The 18505-nt window shown below is 38.1% G+C and overlaps 1 protein-coding gene across 5 annotated transcripts in view; it reads left to right on the top strand.

Moving 5' to 3' along the window:
• The window catches only part of SNX14 (sorting nexin 14), a 45967-nt gene extending 28398 nt beyond the window's left edge, over positions 1-17569 (top strand). For all 5 annotated transcript variants that reach the window (XM_030267550.4, XM_030267548.4, XM_030267549.4 and 2 more), the window contains 13 exons: positions 1428-1560; positions 2207-2408; positions 3357-3440; positions 3576-3676; positions 3948-4059; positions 5862-5902; positions 6069-6188; positions 10376-10499; positions 11033-11197; positions 12237-12332; positions 13670-13761; positions 13916-13972; positions 17348-17569. In XM_030267550.4, the coding sequence (XP_030123410.3) occupies positions 1428-1560; positions 2207-2408; positions 3357-3440; positions 3576-3676; positions 3948-4059; positions 5862-5902; positions 6069-6188; positions 10376-10499; positions 11033-11197; positions 12237-12332; positions 13670-13761; positions 13916-13972; positions 17348-17386 (1366 nt within the window). In that variant the 3' untranslated portion in view covers positions 17387-17569. The remainder of the gene's footprint in view (positions 1-1427; positions 1561-2206; positions 2409-3356; positions 3441-3575; positions 3677-3947; positions 4060-5861; positions 5903-6068; positions 6189-10375; positions 10500-11032; positions 11198-12236; positions 12333-13669; positions 13762-13915; positions 13973-17347) is intronic.
• Positions 17570-18505: the final 936 nt, after the last annotated feature.

The following is an 18505-nucleotide window of genomic DNA, read 5'->3' as shown; positions in this document are numbered from 1 at the left end:
GAGGTTTGTGTTTTCTAGCCCAGTGTTGAAGCATTTGAACAAGATTCAGGTAAGGTCTCCTATGTAACAGCTCAGTTCAGCACAGTAACATGTAGTAGAAGTTGTGAAAGAATGGAGTAAAAGTTCAAATACAGATTTAGATTGCAAGCAGCCAAGCAACCTTGCCTTTGCATAGAAGAGATAATTAAGATAGGTGGTGCCAGTATGCTTTGGACCTGATGATTAGATGAGATAGAAAAACCAAGAGATTTGAAAAATCAGTGGGTTATTTATGCAACTTTAGTCATGTACGCAGTGCGTAAGATTGTAAACAGGAAGGTTATTAGTAACATGCACGTGCATGCTTCGAGTCAGCAGTTGATGTTGTCTGTATAGTTTTATGAATGATGGAAATGCTTTACCTGCTGATTGCTGCAGTTCTCTTTGTAATCCCTTCCAGAAGTCAATAGTTACTTGTTTTAAAGGAAAAAGAAACAGGATTTTTTGTAGTCCAGAGTACTAGTTGTACTTCTAATAGCAGTCTATAAATTTGTTTTGAATGTTTGATTCTGAAGTTCACTGTGTATTGATTTTTAACTTGTCTCTCAACTGTATATAGTGAATCACCATAAAGAACCTCCTGATTCTGTATTCAGCAGGAATATTTTTCTTTCCAAAATTGCTAGCATTTCTAGGCAAGAAATAATCTGCAGTGTCAGGACTTGTGTAAGGACATAAGAATAATAAAAAAATCTGTTCTCTCAGTGAGGAGTATGCTTGCTACCCAAGTATTTTTCTTATTCCCATACCTGGTTTGTTGGCTTTTGGACACTTTGTCATAAATGGCAAGACTTTAAAAACTCTTCATCTTTCTGTCAGACTGGCTCTTCAAGCTAGGATTCCTCAGTTGCATCTGTTTCCTCTCATGCTCAGTTTTGCTCCTTGCACATTCCTTTTATCTGTCTTTACTGCTTAAAAACAGATTTATCTTGAATGATATCTGCTTGTAAAATTCCATTTAAAAATGCATCTACACTTGGTAAAAGGATAAATATTTAAATGCAAGTACAAGGAGGAGGACAAAGTTAATGACCTACTTCATGTGCGTGCCTGCAGCAATACCACAGTTTCTGCTGTCAAAACAAAGTTGTTTTACATAGCTAATTGTTTATTCTGTGTCATGGATTACTAGGATACTGTTGTAAAACTTTATTCGTGGTTAAGCATATGGGAATCCTGTGTTTCTTAAAAAGTGTAATCAAGAAATTTTGCTGATTGATCAGAGAACAGATATACCATAAATGAATTTTAACTAAGGGGACCTGTAAATATGTTGGATACCTGTTTATAGAGTTGTTTCTCATATCTGCAAATGGTGTGCAATGGCCTAATGAGCAGTTGTGTAATAATGTGCCTTGTGTTGTGAACTGTGGCTTCTGTAATCCTAGGACCACGCAGAAGAGAGGAGAATCATTTGGAATCAGCAAAATAGGGAACAAAATAAAAGGTGTATTCAAGAGTTCTGCAATGGAAGGAGCTATGTTGCCTAACTATAACTTAAATGGAGGAGAAGATGATTTTGTGAGTGAAGCCATTAAATTTTACTTGAAGTCTTTGTTGGGCTTTAATTTTTTTTCTCCTTTTCTCATTTGAAAATGTTAAACTTCTGCTTTTTTCACTGCACAGTTTTCACGTGCTGGCTTCTGATTAAGTTGCCTTATCTTCTATGTATTCATTCACAAGCCAAGGTCACATCCCCAATTTCTGTGCTTCTGAGCTTATTGTTTTCGTACAGAGAAGTACCCAAACTAGCATTGTCAGATATTTTTATAGGCAAGACTTTTTCTCTAATTCTGTGTAGTAAAGCATGCACAAGACTGCATGCATGGTTCTTCATCTGCAGCCTGCCACAAGACCTTAAGGCCATAAATAACATAGTGTAGAAATTGCTGTCAAGTTGGTCTGTGATGCAGAATTCTCTCTACAGATCAGGAGCCAACGGTCCTTTCTCATTTGTCTTGGATGTCTCCCTGAGTTAATGTTTTTCTTCTATGCTAAACAGTCATGAATAGAGCCAGTGGTAGAATTTACTGCATGGGATATTGTTACCTGAACCACAGTTGCGGGACAAATGGAAAATTTGAAAAGGAGGAGGGAATTGGTTTGAAGCAGAGGTAGACTGTACCAATTAAAATAGAACTGGAGATCTCTGTTTGAATCCTTACAGATTGAAGAAGGTGTTATGGTGATGGAAGATGATTCTCCTGAGGAGGCTGTTAGCACCCCAAATACACCCCGCAACCTTGCTGCGTGGAAAATCAGCATCCCATACGTTGATTTTTTCGATGATCCCTCCTTGGAAAGAAGAGACAGAAAGGAGAGAATTCCTGTATTCTGCATTGATGTAGAGAGAAATGATAGAAGGGCAGGTATGCAATGTTGCAGGTCAATAAAGTCTCATTTGAAACTGAACTCAGAATATTCTAGTGTGCTGTATTCTGTTGGCTTTTGCAAGTGTGTTTTGTATATGTGTTCTTCTGATTTCAAAATAATAGCTTGAAAGTTTTGAGGAAATGAGTTTAAGAGGTAAATGATCACATTTTGCATTTGCTAGTTGCGAACTGATTCCTCAGCATGAATCAGTTCTATTTAGACTTCATGCCAAAGTTTGAAATATTCTATTTCCAAAAATACTTATCTTAAAATTCATATTAATAAACACCTGTCATATTTTTTTCACCCACTCTGAACTTTGGAATAATGAACAACAAGTAATTTTTTATATAACCTTAAAAATAGTTCTTAGGAAATGAAAATGTTTTGCTTATTAGGAACCATTGTGGCATGCAGTTGCTTTACCAGTATCTAGATAGCAATACATCCGTAATGGAGTGGGGGGAAACAGCATCATCCTAAGGCTGCTGGGATTTGTCTTAGTGACTTATACTTCCACAAAAAGCAGAAAGTATTTAAAAGGCATTTGGTGATATCTTTAGTGATAGGATTAACGATCATCAGCATTCAAGTTGGTGCTGCAGAGGACTGTATTCAACAAGTACTATTTCTGTAAATCATTTGGTTCAATGTTGGAAAATAGATCTAATATAGTCAGCCATCATAAATGTTGAAGTTATGCAGGACTCCATTGTTTAGATAGTAGTAATCCCATAAATGATAATTTCCTTGCTAGTACCATATCTATCTACCAGTTATGCATTTTACAGTGACATTAGAAGTACCTTGAGGTTTATGTTACTACAACAGGGGGCTAATGCCATTGAGGTTTTCTTATGATAATCATCATATGTTTGCTGTTGCTAATTTGTCTCTCCGGTGCCATAAAACGTGGTTTATTTTTAACTTTTTTTTTAATCCAGTTGGACATGAACCTGAACACTGGTCTGTCTACAGGAGGTATCTTGAATTCTATGTGCTTGAATCAAAACTTACAGAATTTCATGGTATGTTCTCCATCATTTGGAAAGCCATTTTCCCCTGCTGTGATTATCACTCATTACTTAGATTAAATTTAAAATAATAAAATCAGTGTTTACTGCACAACAAGAATAATTTAAACTCCTTGATATCTTTACTAGGTACGTTTCCTGATGCTCAGCTTCCCTCAAAGAGAATCATTGGTCCCAAGAACTATGAGTTCTTAAAATCCAAGCGAGAGGAGTTTCAGGAATATCTGCAGGTATCAAACAAACATTTGGAGCAAAGAATATTCTAAAACTAATAAAAAAATATCTGGGGTTTTTTTGTTTGTTTGTTTCCAAGTAACTTTATAGTTAAAGAAAGGATTCAAGTGGGCAATGTTAAAGTTTCATGACTGAAAACAAATCTTGTTCAAATGATATTTGCAGCAGTTCAATACTCTTTGAATATATTTTTGCTGTACAGAAACTGATTTTTTTAAAAGTTAGTTTTAAAGTACTTATACTTCCTTTGTTTCTTCTGTTTCAAAGAAACTTCTGCAACATCCAGAACTAAGTAACAGCCAGCTTTTAGCTGACTTCCTATCCCCTAATGGAGGAGAGACTCAGTTTATTGATAAAATGTTGCCTGATGTGAATCTTGGTATGTAATATGCTACTTGTTTATGCTGACAAATAGGAATGCTGTGGATGCTGTGATTGAATTCTGTGATTCTGTTATTGACTGTAGTAATTAATAGATAACTCTGGTGGATGTAGGAAATAAGAACTCTGCTCCTTCACAGCCCCTAAAATTATAGCTCTGCAAGGAAGATATGCTGATGCTTCTTCCTTGAAGAAAAAAGACATTTTGAAGTTTTGGAAAAATTTGCTTAAGTGGCTTTTGAATTTTTGTGTCAGCAAGCAAGATAAGGTTTCTGTTAATAAACTGTATAGTTCAAGAAAATTTACGGTATTGTCACAAGTCAAATTGGCATGCGTCTGTCATTGTGGGCAGATGAGATGGCATGAACACTTACAAAACTGCACGTACAAACTTTGGATTTTAATTGATTACACTCCTCTTGTTTTATTCTGAAAACTCCAATATTTGATATTTCTAGTATTAGCTGATGTTAAGATCCTTTCTAACATGAGCTACTTAATAGAATCTGTGTGTGTGATACAGGCAGGTCAAATGGAAATTGAGAAGATCTAATGTCTAATGACAGTAGTTCTTAATAAATCAAAAAAGTCAACTGTAGTATGACTTGGCTGCAATGTAGCTGTCTCAGAATAGTGGGCCTGAGCTGGTCAGGTCAATTTCATGGCCATTCTGTCTCCATGTCTTGTGCCACTTGTGGCTGTGGTCCCAGAGAGCCGTGTCCGAGCTGCGCTGCTGCATCTCTGCACGTCCCAGTCACGGTGTGGTCCTGCTAGGGCAGCCCTTCTCTAGGTCTGCTTCATGAGTTGTTGAGTGAGATTTCTGTTCTCAGCCTCCAGTCAAAAAGTTTTGGTTTTGTTTTGGGTCTCCCTTCTAGAGTGAACCATGCATCTTTATAAAAGCTTGTAATTATGGTGTTTACTGTAGTGCATTTCCTATCTGAGTCTGTGCTTCACTTCCATAAAGAGCATTATAACAAGTCTTGGCATTTTGGTAGGGCTTTTTGTGAGGATGACAGTTTTTATTATTTCCAGTTGATCACTGTACATACTTTCTGATGTAAATTCCATATTTAATGACATGTAGATAAGAAAAATGTTACTGTAACTGTAGTGCTTAAAATAAAATTAGTCCTAGACACTTTCATTTTTCAGCATTCAAAGTTACTGTGCCATATCCTGATAGCCTTATCAGGACACAAGAGCTGATCATTAAAGCCATGTCTGTAACTTGTCCAATTTAGAAAATTCTATTCACCAGGGTTTTTGAGGCTGGTTCCCCATAGAATCTCTCCAGATTTGCTGATTTTTCCACAGAAAGAGGAGAATCTGAGTTATCTTGATTTCTTCTGTGATAAATGTTTATGATTCTATGAGTAACTTAAATACAAGGAATTTTGCCTGTACTGGTGTTGTAGCAGTACTAGCAGTTGTTACAGTGTTAGAGCTATTTATGGTTAAACTCTAGAATAGTTAAATGGTATCACTTTACAACTATAGTACTTTATTGTGTTTTTGTTTGTCTGTTTGTTTTCTTAAGTATTCAGGTTAATAATCTGTATATTTCTAAGTATCTTTTCTTGAAAGGTAGTAATTACTAGGTTTACAAGCTGGTTATGTGCAAGACTATTTTCTTAGGGTTTTGTGCCAAATCAAATAAAACCAAACAGATTTTTTTTAAATGATTGTATTTTTAAATAACTACTAGACAATGAGTACATAAAATCTAGCAGAGCAAAATGTCTTTAAAATCAGATAGAGATAACAGAAGGTGTCTGTTTCTTTCTTTCTTTCTAATTGTAGGTAAAATCATAAAATCTGTTCCAGGAAAGCTGATGAAAGAGGTAAGTCTTTCAGGTTGCCAATATCTTAACTTCATTAGCTAATTTTATGAGATTACTGAGTTACAGGCTAATCAAAACTTTGCTTGAAAATTCTTGGTTTTTTGTTGGTTTTGTTTTCACTTTCCTACAATTATGCAAGTGACAGGTCACTCATAACTTTTTTCAGAAAGGTCAGCATTTGGAGCCATTCATCATGAATTTTATCAACTCCTGTGAATCTCCCAAGCCTAAACCAAGCAGGCCTGAACTCACCATTCTGAGTCCCACTTCTGAAAATAACAAGAAGGTACAGTAAGTCACATTCCTTTCCCATTTTACAGAAGTGGGGAAAATTAATCACACATTTTCTCTCATACTAGGGAGCTGTCTTAGAACTCATTAACTAAAATTATTTCAGATGAAGCCAAGCTGGAAAATGCTGTCTAGGAATGCAGACACTGACGGTGTTCAGTCCAAAGGCCAGACCAAAGGCAGACTGGAGTAACACACTATCCTACTCCTCAGATATGTGTGGCATAGACTTGAGCTGTTCAGTTCTGCACTTTCACTTCTGTTGTGAGACATGACATCTTTGTGCAGATGTGTAGCCTTCCAGTTCCTGAGGGAAGCCTACAAGAAAGATGGAGTGAGACTTTAAGAGCATTTAGTGACAGGACAAGGGGAAATGGAACTGAGAGTAGGTTCAGATTAGATATTAGGAAAAAATGTGTAACTGTGGGGGTGGTGAGGTGCTGGAACAGGTTGCTCATAGAGGTTGTGGATTCCTCATTCCTGGAAGTATTTGGTGCCAGCTTGCATGGAGCTCTGGGTAGCTTGGTCTAGTGGAAGGTGTCCCTGCCCATGGCAGAGGGCTGTCACTAGATGATCTTTGAGGTCCCTTCCAAGCCAGTCCATTCTGTGATTCTGTAACTGCTGTGCAGCAGCAAGGCACCTCAGTTCTGGAGAAGGAGGTGAATGCCAAACGTCTGTACCAGGACAGTGTGAGCTGTCTGTATGGAGCCTGTGTGGGGATCTGGCAGGCAGCCAAAGAGATGAAAGGTTAGCGCTTCCTGAGTGCCCATTTGCGAGAAGAACATTATCTCAGAGCAAGAGAGTTCTTCAATGTTTTGGTAAATGGTAGTCGATTTCCACCTTATGCTTGTATTGCCACTGTGCTCTCATGTGTCTTTTCTGACACGGATCTGTTTATTTCAGTTGCAACATGTTGGGCTGTGCTGAGATTACAATGCATGGTCCCCAGTGCTGCCACGAGTGGGGTACCTGCAGGCTCCCTCTTCCTCAGCAGGCTGAATTAAGAAATGCCTGAAGGTCTGTCTGAGCAGGCCCAGTCAGAAATGTGCCTAATGCTCTGACAGATCTTCTGCATGCTCCTTCCTTTTGAGTGTTCCTGGGGTGTGTGTATGTTTGTGTGTTCTAAATATTGGAAAGACTTCTATTTGAAAATGCACTATGAAAGTGGGTAGTCAACCCCAGTATAACCAGGAGCAATTGGATTTCATTCTGTATCAGATCCACTAGAATAAGAGTTAGCAACCTGCCAGGTTAAAAAAAGCAAATGCACAAAAATCTGTGCTTCCCTCTCCTAGGGGCACTAGCAGGATTTCTGGCCATGTTTTCGTTCTGAAGGTCTGTAACTAGCTTGATCATCTTCTGAACATACTTTTGTCAGACTTGCTATAATAGGTCATGACTTCTCAGCTGATGCAGACTTTGCAAAATATGCCAGTAAAGGCGTTGTTCTGCTGGCTTATGATGGCCTGCCAACAGCAATAAAAGCTGTTTTTGGAACACCAGCAGTGTTATAAATGTGTTTGAGTAGCTACGTGGAGGAAGACGTGGTCTCTTACACTGACTGATATGATTCAGATGCTGCATAAAATCTTTCTTTATATTATTTTTGTATAATCCTCTGTACTTTCTAAATGAGGAGGAAGAACAGGAGAGACATTTATGCCTCTGGCTGTAGATATATTTCATAGTCGTGGTATTGTTTTTGTACAGTTCACACCTGTGCTGGAATGTATGGGTGTATGTTTGCATATGCACTTACCATTGAGTAACGTTTTTTTTTTTCTGTGAGGCACTTTATATGAGCATTTGTGCTTCCTTTGCTTTTCCCAATAAGGCATGGTAGCATATTGTACAAGGGATTACTTTGGTTTTTTTCTTAATACAGGCCTTTTATCTTTCACTGACTTCAAGAGCTTGGCTCCCATTATTAATCAATACTAATTCATGGAATTTCTTCATTGTAAGCCTTTTAAGAATATTTCATGGTTATTATTATTGTTTAATCTTAAAAATACAAATAATGATAGCATTGAAGTTCATGGTGTTAGTCTCAAATATTAAGATGCACAGAAACATCTAAAGCAAAATCTTGTGCTTTTCTGAATTGTGAGTATAATCTCAACTTCTGTGCTAGATAACCAGTTGTGTGTTTTTCACTTGAATTTCTTCTGAGCCAAGATACTGAAAAGTGTAAAACATGGAAGTAGAGGTCTGATGCCACTTTGTATTATGGCTGCTGCAGTACATTGTAGATTGCATTCTGAAATGCTTTCAAAGTGTGCCTCTGATCAAGGAACCATTACTGTTTAAGGTACAGCACAGATCATGTGCTGTGTATGGCGGTGTAGTCAGCATTCAGATGCTGCTTTTGGTTTGGATTAAAAGAGGAAATAGCACTTGAAAGTCAAAAAGCTTTGCCCTAAGCTGGCCTACATGTTTAATTTTTTTATAGGTTACCTACCATATTGCTGTTAATGATTTAGTTTGGCCTCCAGACACTGAACCTATGTCTACATTGCACAATTGGCTGCTTTGAGTTGGCTCAGTATTTATCACCTTTGTCAGGTCGAGAGGTGTATCTAAAAAATAAAGGAGGCTCTTGTTTAAGTTACAGTGCTACAGCTAAGGTTTTTCTGCTGTTCTGCTTTCAGTATTAAGGAGGCTGTAGACTTCAGTTTATACAGAGTTTTTAAGTAACCTACCAGAGATGCTTCCATAAAGTAGGTGTGAATAATTATGTGTTCTTTTTAGGTTTGTTACGTTCCTGAATACCAGTCATCCATAAGTGCATTAACCATATTTGTCCTTCTGTGTAATTTATGTAATAAGTTGGTGTTGTTTAGTTTGAGTGAACCTTGAGAAGGTAATACCAGTAGCTCAGCACTTAACAAAAGAGAGGACCTGAAGGAGTACAGGTCAAAAACCTGACTCTTGCCAGATGTCCGATGTAATTTTTCCTAAGAGTGCAAAGCATTCTGTTTAGAGACTTGTGTGATGTTGTGACTTGCATTTTTTTGGCTTTATTTATTTTGGGGAGAATTGCAGTACAGAAAGTGAACCATATATAAACAAATTACTTCCTGTTCCCTGGAATGAATGTTATTTTGGGAGTGGTAAAAAAACCTCTTTGACTGGCAATCACCTCAGCCTAGGCAATTCTGTGATTATGTTGCATTTGCTTCTAGTTCCAGCATTTTTTTTAGAACCCTGGCATAAACTTTTGAACTTTTCATAATAGAGTATCTTGTATAAATCCTATTTTACATCTAGATTAACTATTTTGGGGGTAAGTTAATTTTAAATAAACTGTTAGTAGGGATTGCTAGATATTAAACATGGAAAGCATCAGGATTTAGAGACTTTTTCCTTTCCCTCTCTTAGGATTCAGAGACTTGGGGACAGGGGAGGCAAGGAGTGCTGCCTAGGTGGTTTGGGACCCTTTTTGGTGTGTAGAGAAGAGCCTTTTGAAGTTTTGCAAGAATTAGAGTATCTTTTCAGAAAGAACCAAAGGCAAGACAATAAAGGGATCAGGGAGGAAGGTGATGACATAGGAGAATAGCAGGCTAAAGGAATATAACTGAGAAATGAGGTAAATGGAAAGAAACCCAAATATTAGTTCATGATGATTTACTATAAATAATTAAACTGGCAGGGGAAAAAGGTATTTATCTATGTAAAAAAACTTGTATATTTTGTCTAGAAACCATTGTATTTATTTCAAAGTGGAAACCAACAGGAGCTTTTAGGAATACTTTGATGTTGTAGACTTCCCTTGTGATTTAAAGGCAGACAGGCTCTGTATCCTCTTAGCCCCTCATTTTCAGAAGGGGGTGCATCAAGTAAATCTGAGCCTGTGATAAATGTCTAGATGCATACAATCATATAATTGTTTTGGTTGGAAGAAGGTAGTGGGAGCAGAAGGGCTCATGAATTAATGTCTCAGTGCTGATTTGTTGTGAAGCCGGGTATTTTGGCTTGGCAACATGTGATGTGCTCTTTTTTGGAAAGTGAAGGATTTGAAAAAACAAAACCAGAAACGATTAAACAAATCAATGCCCCTGATCAGTTCTTTGAAAGCCCTGGAAAGAAGCTGCTTTTATAAAAAGAAACCAATCCAAAGATCTGGTGGCTATCCTTTTGCCTTTGAATGTGGTGGTTTCAGTCTTATGTTTTTGTTTTTAGCTTTTTAATGATTTATTCAAGAATAATGCAAACCGGTCTGAGAACACAGAAAGACGACAAAATCAAAACTACTTCCTGGAAATGATGACTGTAGAAGGAGTCTATGACTACTTAATGTATGTTGGTAAGAAGTGATTTCTCTTAATTTTTCATATACTTCATGACAAATAAGAAGTTTGCAGTCTCTGGTAAGAAATGAAATCCTATTGTAGCAGTCATATATAACTCAACACTTTAAAGCTAATATGCAACTTAGTAACGTGGTCATTCCTTAGAAGATTTTATTGTGATGCTAAAATGTCATTTATCATTCATCATTGCTTAGTTGCTTTGTTATGTCTCCATCTTTCTGCATCTCAATAGTATGAGTTTATGAGAGTAGATCCCATCCCTTTTCTCAGGTCTACCTAGGCTGCTGGTAGACTCTGGGAATTGGAATTGTTAAATTAACATAAATAGCTAAAGGAACTATCTGATAAGCACTGTGGAGAATACTGATATTTTCAGTGCTGCACTAACAAAACTGAAATACTCTTTTCTTGCTTGCAATCTCTTTTTTTTTTTTTTTTTTTCTTTTGAATAAATTATTCCTTTATTATGAACAGTAGGAGACCCTCATATATGTTCCTACTCATAGATGTTGCTGTGACTTTACAGGTAGGGTAGTCTTCCACATTCCTGACTGGCTGCATCATCTCTTGATGGGAGGAAGAATTCTCTTCAAAAACACAATGGAACTGTACACAGACTATTACTTGCATAACAAGTTAGAACAGCTATTTGAGGAGCACCGGTTGGTTTCTCTGATAACACTGCTGAGAGGTCAGTAATAGTTACATCTTTGATGAAAAAATGCTGCTTTAGTCTGGTGTTTGTCACTGAAGTTTCCAAGTGCTAAACTTTGCAATGCTGACTAGCACTGGTGGAGTATCAAAAATCAAGTGGGCCTGGACTAACTTCAAAGCTTATTGTGGAAAGATGTTGAGCCACCTATGTTGTCTGTCAGTGATGATTACAGAAAAAAAGTATTATGAATAGTAATTTGCCCAGGTGTGCAAAGAACAAGAAAAACAGAATAAAATGGTTTACTGTAGCAACACAAATGTTTCATTAAGTTGTCAAGTTACTTTACTTGTGTACTACATCAGTCTTTTATTGTTAATTTTTTGGTTCCCTTTGTTGTGGTTGGATCTTGAGAGGGCTTGAGTATTCCTGACCTTCAAGTAAGGGAAGGACAACTAAGAAAAAATGTTTAATTACCTCACAACTGTAGAGTATTACGTGACTGCAGTCTGATCCAAACAATGCATCTGGCCAAAACTCTGGAGTCAGGGCAGCTCTGTCCTTATCAAACCAAAAATGAAGCTTGTGAAAGGCAGAAAAGGAGTGCAGTAAGACTCTCAGAGCCTAAAACCAAAACTGAGCACCTATTATTTCAGATGAATAGCAGTACTTGCTTTGTCTTTCATAGGTAAATTTGAAGTTTTTGACAGTTCCAGACAGTGTTTTAGGACAAGGTGTAAACACTGCTTATAGTTTTGAAAGCTTGAGGAAAGCTGTGATTAAGAAGATCATAGCTAACCTAAAATGGAATTGGTCCAAACTTTAAAGAGAATTTGTTAAACTTAGAAAAGAATGGAACAAATTGTGAAAAGATGATTGTCCTTCAAACAGGAGGGGTATTCTGGATTTGATCAGGCTAAGGTAAGCAAAAAGTATTATCTGACAAGATTAGAATTCCCTTCTAAACAAAATAAAGAGAAGAAATTCCATTTTGAAGCCACAATCCAAAACATATTTCTGTGTCAGTGATGTGTAGCAGCCTAAAGGTACATTTTTTTTCAATATGTCTCCATTGCAGATGCTGTGTTCTGTGAGAACACTGAGCCTCGCTCTCTCCAGGATAAACAGAAACGAGCAAAGCAGACTTTTGAAGAAATGATGAGATACATTCCAGGTTCTGTATCCCATGACTGCCTGTATGAGTGTGGTTAATTGTTCAAGCACATATTTAACCCAAATACAGTCACACTGTCTTTCCAAATCAAATAATTGTGCTGCTGAGATTTACTGGAATACCAGGTGTAAAAACCCAGCAGTTCAAGTTTTGTCATTTAAGTGTTGCTGACTGAGGTTGTGGCATAGTGATTAATAAAGACATGGTGATAGAAATCAAAAGCTTTACACATGTACATAGTACCGTAATTTTTCATCTTTTGAATGTTCCTATGGTTTGTATTTTATCCAGATGAAAACCGTGTTAAAAAAAGGCACATCATTAAGCTAGAAGGTACATCTGAGTTATCCTTGCACTGTATAAACTAGGAAAGGGGCCAATTTAATTGAGAGTGATTTTTTAAAATGCACTTGTGGTTTATTAAACAGTGCATTAGAACAAAACATTTCTATTACAAAAAGTGTAGTAATATTTGGGTGTGGAGCCCTTAAGGAAAGGAAGGAGAAAAGGATGAATGTGAGTTTGTGGGTCTTAAGTTGGGCAACTCTTTGGGGATTCCCTTGGTAGGGGAGACCCTCTTGGAGAAGTTTTGTGTTAGGAATAAGAGATGCATTGGACTTGTTAAGTCTTTAGCTTTTGTTTATTATCAAAACTTCAGCACACTGTCGGCACCAGACTCTGCGTGCAGTAAAAACAGTATAAAAATGGTTACCAATCTCTTGTTATAAGGCCTTTTAAGTCTAGTTAAAACCTAAGATATTCAATTAAGAGGTGACACTTAAAATATTTTCCTTTCTTACCTAATACCTGACCTTTAAAGACCTGTAGTGTGGATTTTTTACTCAATTACAAGATACTACTTAAACTCAGGAAGACGAAGGCAGAAGGAAGTAAAATGAACTCAAGACAACACCTTATGTCCTTTATCTTGAACCCATTTATAACACACTAAAAATCCTAAAACCTAAATTTCTTACCCATTTGACATACTACACTACTCTCTACAATCTCTACAATCTATTTCACACTTTTGTGGTTTCTAGTTTACCTTGAGGCTTTGGAAGTTTTCTCTATGAATGAGGGTCAAAGTCAGTGCTCTCCTGGGGGTCAGGATACTCTAGAGCAGATAGAGAAATATTCCTGGTGCTCTGGGTTTCCACAGATGAACCCAAAAGTATGAGGTTTTTTTCCATTTACCATTTGAGACAGAAAAGAATTGAACTCTTAATATAAACAGGTTTTTTCTTGTTAATTAATTGAGTTCTATAACTGCATCATAAAGCTGCTTTGCAGTACTTCCTTATGACGTGTGTGTTTGTTTTTGGAATTTGGTCTAGATTTAATAGGCAAGTGCATTGGGGAAGAGGCTAAATATGAAGGCATCAGGCTTCTGTTTGATGGACTGCAGCAGCCTGTGCTCAACAAACAGGTAACTCATTGCATTTGACAAACTTGCCTTCTGGCACAAGATTTCCTAAAGTGAATTTTTGTTATAGCAGAGGCGTGGGCTCTTTCTCAGAATTAAGAATAAAAAGCAGTAGTTTTGCCTTGGAGTGTCCTTAATTTTCTGTATTTTCCTTTAGTTAACTTATGTTCTGCTGGACATTGGGATTCAAGAACTTTTTCCAGAGCTGATTAAGGTATGTGCTACCTCCGTTCGAGAGCTGCAGAATTCTTCAAGCTCCTATTGAGTCTGGCCACTGATGCATTTTTGCCATTGTTCTCTATTACAAATATTAATTCTAAATTTTGGGAAAAATCTGTGTTTTCCAATATGTTGAAATAATTGAAATCCAGACTTCTTACTTTTTGGCTAATTAGCTCTTTCCAAATCAGCTTGAGCACATTTGTTTAGCAACAAGTCTGAGTTGTCTTTCAGGAGACTTGGGCAGATCAGCCAGCAATCAGGATCTCTGTGCCTTTCTCTTTGATTTATCTCCACTCTATTTTATGCATTTTCCAATTTAGGAAGGGAATTCTGCAAGCAAAGCTGCAGCATTTTTCTTGAGAATATCTGGCAGGAGGATTTCTTACCTCTACTTTGGTCACTGCAATGTTAACTTTAGCTATCCAGATAAAGGAGAAAGAATTTGCACAAGAGAAATGGCTATATAAATGCATATCATTAGGTTTGGGATCTGTCTGACAATTTTTCTTGTGTATATTGAACCTTGGCAGATTTTTACATAGCAATTTTACAGTTTGGTCTTCATGGCAAGCAGAAAATACCTGCTAGTTAGCTAGTAAAAAACAAAACCCAAAACAAATTTTAAAAACCTCCTCACTAACAATAAATGTTCCTTGTATGAGCCCTGTGCCTGACAACTGCAGAGTGCCAGCAGCGATTTGTTTTGCATGCCCAACAGAAACAAATACAAGATATTGGCACAAGCCAGAACCTTTGCATTGTTTTCAGTGAAATGAGGCTGGCTCAGCAAGTCTGACCTACTTTGTGCTTCAGCTCTGTAGCTGCCCTCCTCAAGCCAATGCTCAGGCAGCTGACCTAGAGAACAAGGAAGTAGCCTGGGAACCTGAGTGCAGAAAAAAAGACCTGACTTAGCCCTGCTATTTTACTCAGCTGAACGGAGTTTTGTATCTCAACAGCTAATTATATGTATTTATTGGAACACTGGTCTTTCTTCAGTTGATTATGGAAAAAAGTGGCATTTAAATAGTCTTTAAAGCACCAGTCAGGCCCAAAGGGTGGTGGTCAGTGCAGTGAAGTCTGGTTGGAGGCAGGTCAGTAATGACAGAGTTATCCAAGGGGTCAGTTGTGGATCCAGTCCTGTTTAACATCTTCGTTAATGATCTGGATGATGGGACAAGAGTGCAAAGCCTGATGATGACACAAAACTGGGAGAGTGGCTGATACACCAGAGAGCCATGCTACCTTCCAAAGGGACTTAAACAGGCTGGAGAAATAGACAGGCAGGAACCTCATGAGCTTTAAGAAAGGGAGGTGCAAAGTCCTGTTCCTGGGGAAGAACGGCCCCGGGTGCCAGGATGGGCTGGGGGCCAGCAAGCTGGAAAGACACTAGGCTGATCTAAGGGCTGATGGTATCCCAGGCTGCAGTAGGAGCAGTGCTGCCAGCAGGTCGAGGGAGGTGATGCTGCCCCTCTGCTTAGCAGTGGTGAGGCCACACCTGGAGTGTCTAGATCTGGGCTTCCCAGTACAGGATTGGCATGGACACACTGGAATGAATCTGGTTGAGCCATGAGGATGATGAAGGAACTGGAGCATATTTCCTATGAGAAGGGGGTAGAGAGCAGGGACTGTTCAGCCTGGAGAAGAGAAAGCTCAGAGGGTCTTATTGATGTCTGTAAATACTGAGGGGATGGTACAAAGAAGACAGAACCAGTGGTGCCCACTGATAGGACTGGTGGCAACAGGCACAAACTGAAACACCAGAGGTTCCCTCTGAACATTTAGAAACACTTCACTGTGAGGGTGACCAAGCACTGTCATAGGTTGCCCAGGTATGCTGTGGGATGCTCATTCTTGGAGGTTTTTAAAATCTGTGGACATAGTCCAGGTGACTTCCAGAGACACCTCTCAACCCCAGCCATGCTGTGGTTTCATAGCTGTGTATATTTAATGGGGAAAATATTTTTCCTTCAAAAACAAATCAAGAGGAAGATTAGTCAAGGTAAATCAAGATCTTGTTTTCTACTTCTTCATGTATTCTTTTTTCTTGAGTAACCGTGGCACTGCCCAGCTGCTCTGCAGTGTTTCATAACCACCTGCTGAGGAGGGATCTCCTACTGCCACCTTTGCTCCTGGTGAAATGGCATGGGTGAGGGGTGAGCTCCCCCTGTCCTCTGTGACTGAAGCTGATGGGGACAGAGCAAGGGAATCTCTGGCCCTGAATTCAGTAGGGGAAAGTAAGAAAAATACTTTAGCTGGGAACTTGAGCTATTTACTGAGAGCTATTTACTGAGAGCAATACAGAACAAAGTGCTGCATCTGTGATGTTTGGCAGTGGAACCTGGTTGTCAGTGTACCAGGACTGAGAGGGAAAATGCAAGGTGGAGAGGGTGTGGGTGGAGAGATGGCAGTGGTTTTCATCCAGAGTCCTAAAAACATTTTCCCAAAATCACTGCAAACACTTGTCACTGTGAAGCCACTTGAAAAGAGAATTGTTTCTTCCTAACAATGCACCGGGGAAGTTTAAAAGTAATGATTGGTTCTTACTTAGCTATCTATGCATTTACGTATTGGGTGGAATCAATCCAATGCCTGTTCTCTCTGTTCAGCATTGACTGGTCCTTTTTGAGTTGCTTCATACCAAAATATTTTTGTAGTTACAGTGAAGAATGTAAAAACGTTTCCGGCCAGTCAGCTTGTAAAGGGGAAACTGAGCATCCCAGAGGTTTTGTTTTGAGGACTGCTCCTTTGGCAGGGAAAACAGTGATGGGAGAAATGGGAAGATTTTCCTTAGTGGGGCTGTCAGTCTGCTTCCCAGTCTTGAGATTGGTATCTTGAAGGTATTTCCTGCTGCACGTACCAGTGCGGATATGGGCTGGATCCCTCGATGTGCGCTGTTTGATGGCAGCGTGTGTAGGTTAGCAAGCTCCAAGAGCTGAAAATCTCCTCTGAGATAGTGTACAGCCAGTCTCTCGGGAGTCTGTCAGACAGGGTACAAGGAAAAGGGACAGCTGAAAGGGAAAAAGCATTCCAGGCAGAGTAAGGAAAGAAATCCAATTGAAAAATTATCTCTCCGGTACTATTTCCAGAGCAGAAAATTCCTGTAAACTGTATTTAGGAAAATTTTAGCAGAAAATTCCTAAACTGTATTTAGGAGTTAGTAATGGGGGAGGTAAGAACTTTAGAGAAAGAAGAGAACACCTATTTTGAGAAATCATGTTAAAACCCAGTAGCCTTCCATTCTCATAACTCTGGTTTCAAGTGGATGTTTTCAGATACCATTAATCATTGCAGCTCAGTTCAGTCATTTCTGTGTAAATACACATTTTTAAACTTAATAAGTAAATTTTTTCCCTTTCCTGTTTAACAGGGTCCAAAGGAAGCAAGCTCTGTGTCAAGTTGGATGTGAGTGGACACCCAGTAGGATCTGCTGTGCACTGTTGTGATGGACATGTGATATTTTAACATTGCCTTGTATATTTTGTTGTAAATAACATAAAATTTAAGTTCAAAAAATACCTTTATGCAATAAAGACATTAAAATTTAATACCAATTACAAGTAAATAAAATATTTTTACTTTTAATTTAAAATTTGTTTTAGCTATTACCAGTAAAAGTCCAATTTCCCAAAAATCTCTCAGTGAATGAAATTACAGGATAACATCAAAAAAGACAGCTGGGCAATCAGCCAACTTATGCTTTGCTAAAAGACCAATTACTGGCTGTCTTCCTGAAAGAATGTGTAGAAAAATTGTTTGGAAGTTGCAGAATGTTGCCATTAAGTTAAAGTGTCTTACACTTTTGTTTGAAAAAAAAAAATTGTTATGATTGAATCTATTACATACAAGTAATTAATCTCAGAACTGTCTTTAGCCTTCATCTTTCTGTGAGCATGGAAAATCACATTTGTAATTCAGTGTTTTTAACATCTGACCTTCAAAGCTAAAGCCCTCTTAAAATAATAATGGATGTGAAAATAATTTTTTTTGCAGTTTCTTATCTGGCTTTGTGGCTGTTTTTCTGACATCCTCTTTACAGGCTTAGAAAAGAGGATGTGAGTCTGTTCACAGCATTTTATAAAAATCATTCATATAAAAATGTGTGGAAGATTTTTCTAAGTCTTTATTTGTTGGCCCAGCCTTTATAAAAGACATTTTGAAAAGGACTTTTATTTGTGGGTTTATAACAAGTTTTACTTGCAGGACAATACAGAGATGCTTTAATAGGCATTCCTTAATTTTTCTTTTCAAACACCTATTTTCTTCTTTTTTACAAACAGACCAATCTAATGCAGCATTGCTGTTCTTTGTCAATGTAATTTGTCTGTAGTACTGTTGCAGACCTTTCCCTTCTGTTTGTCAAGGGAAGGTAAAAGTGTTATTTCTCTCCTTTCTGGCTCTGCCAAAGCACTTGTTGCAACTCTCAGAATCAGAGTGCAGGCACAGCTGTGTCTGTCAGTGCCCTCTCTGTTACTGGTGTGATGTTGGTGAGGAAAGACCAGTCTGTAAATTAACAGCTTGGGGAGTA

This window comes from Taeniopygia guttata, chromosome 3, assembly GCF_048771995.1.
Source record: "Taeniopygia guttata chromosome 3, bTaeGut7.mat, whole genome shotgun sequence".
Taxonomy (NCBI): domain Eukaryota; kingdom Metazoa; phylum Chordata; class Aves; order Passeriformes; family Estrildidae; genus Taeniopygia; species Taeniopygia guttata.
Note: the sequence above shows the minus strand (reverse complement) of the source record. Positions and strands in the feature narration are given on the sequence as shown.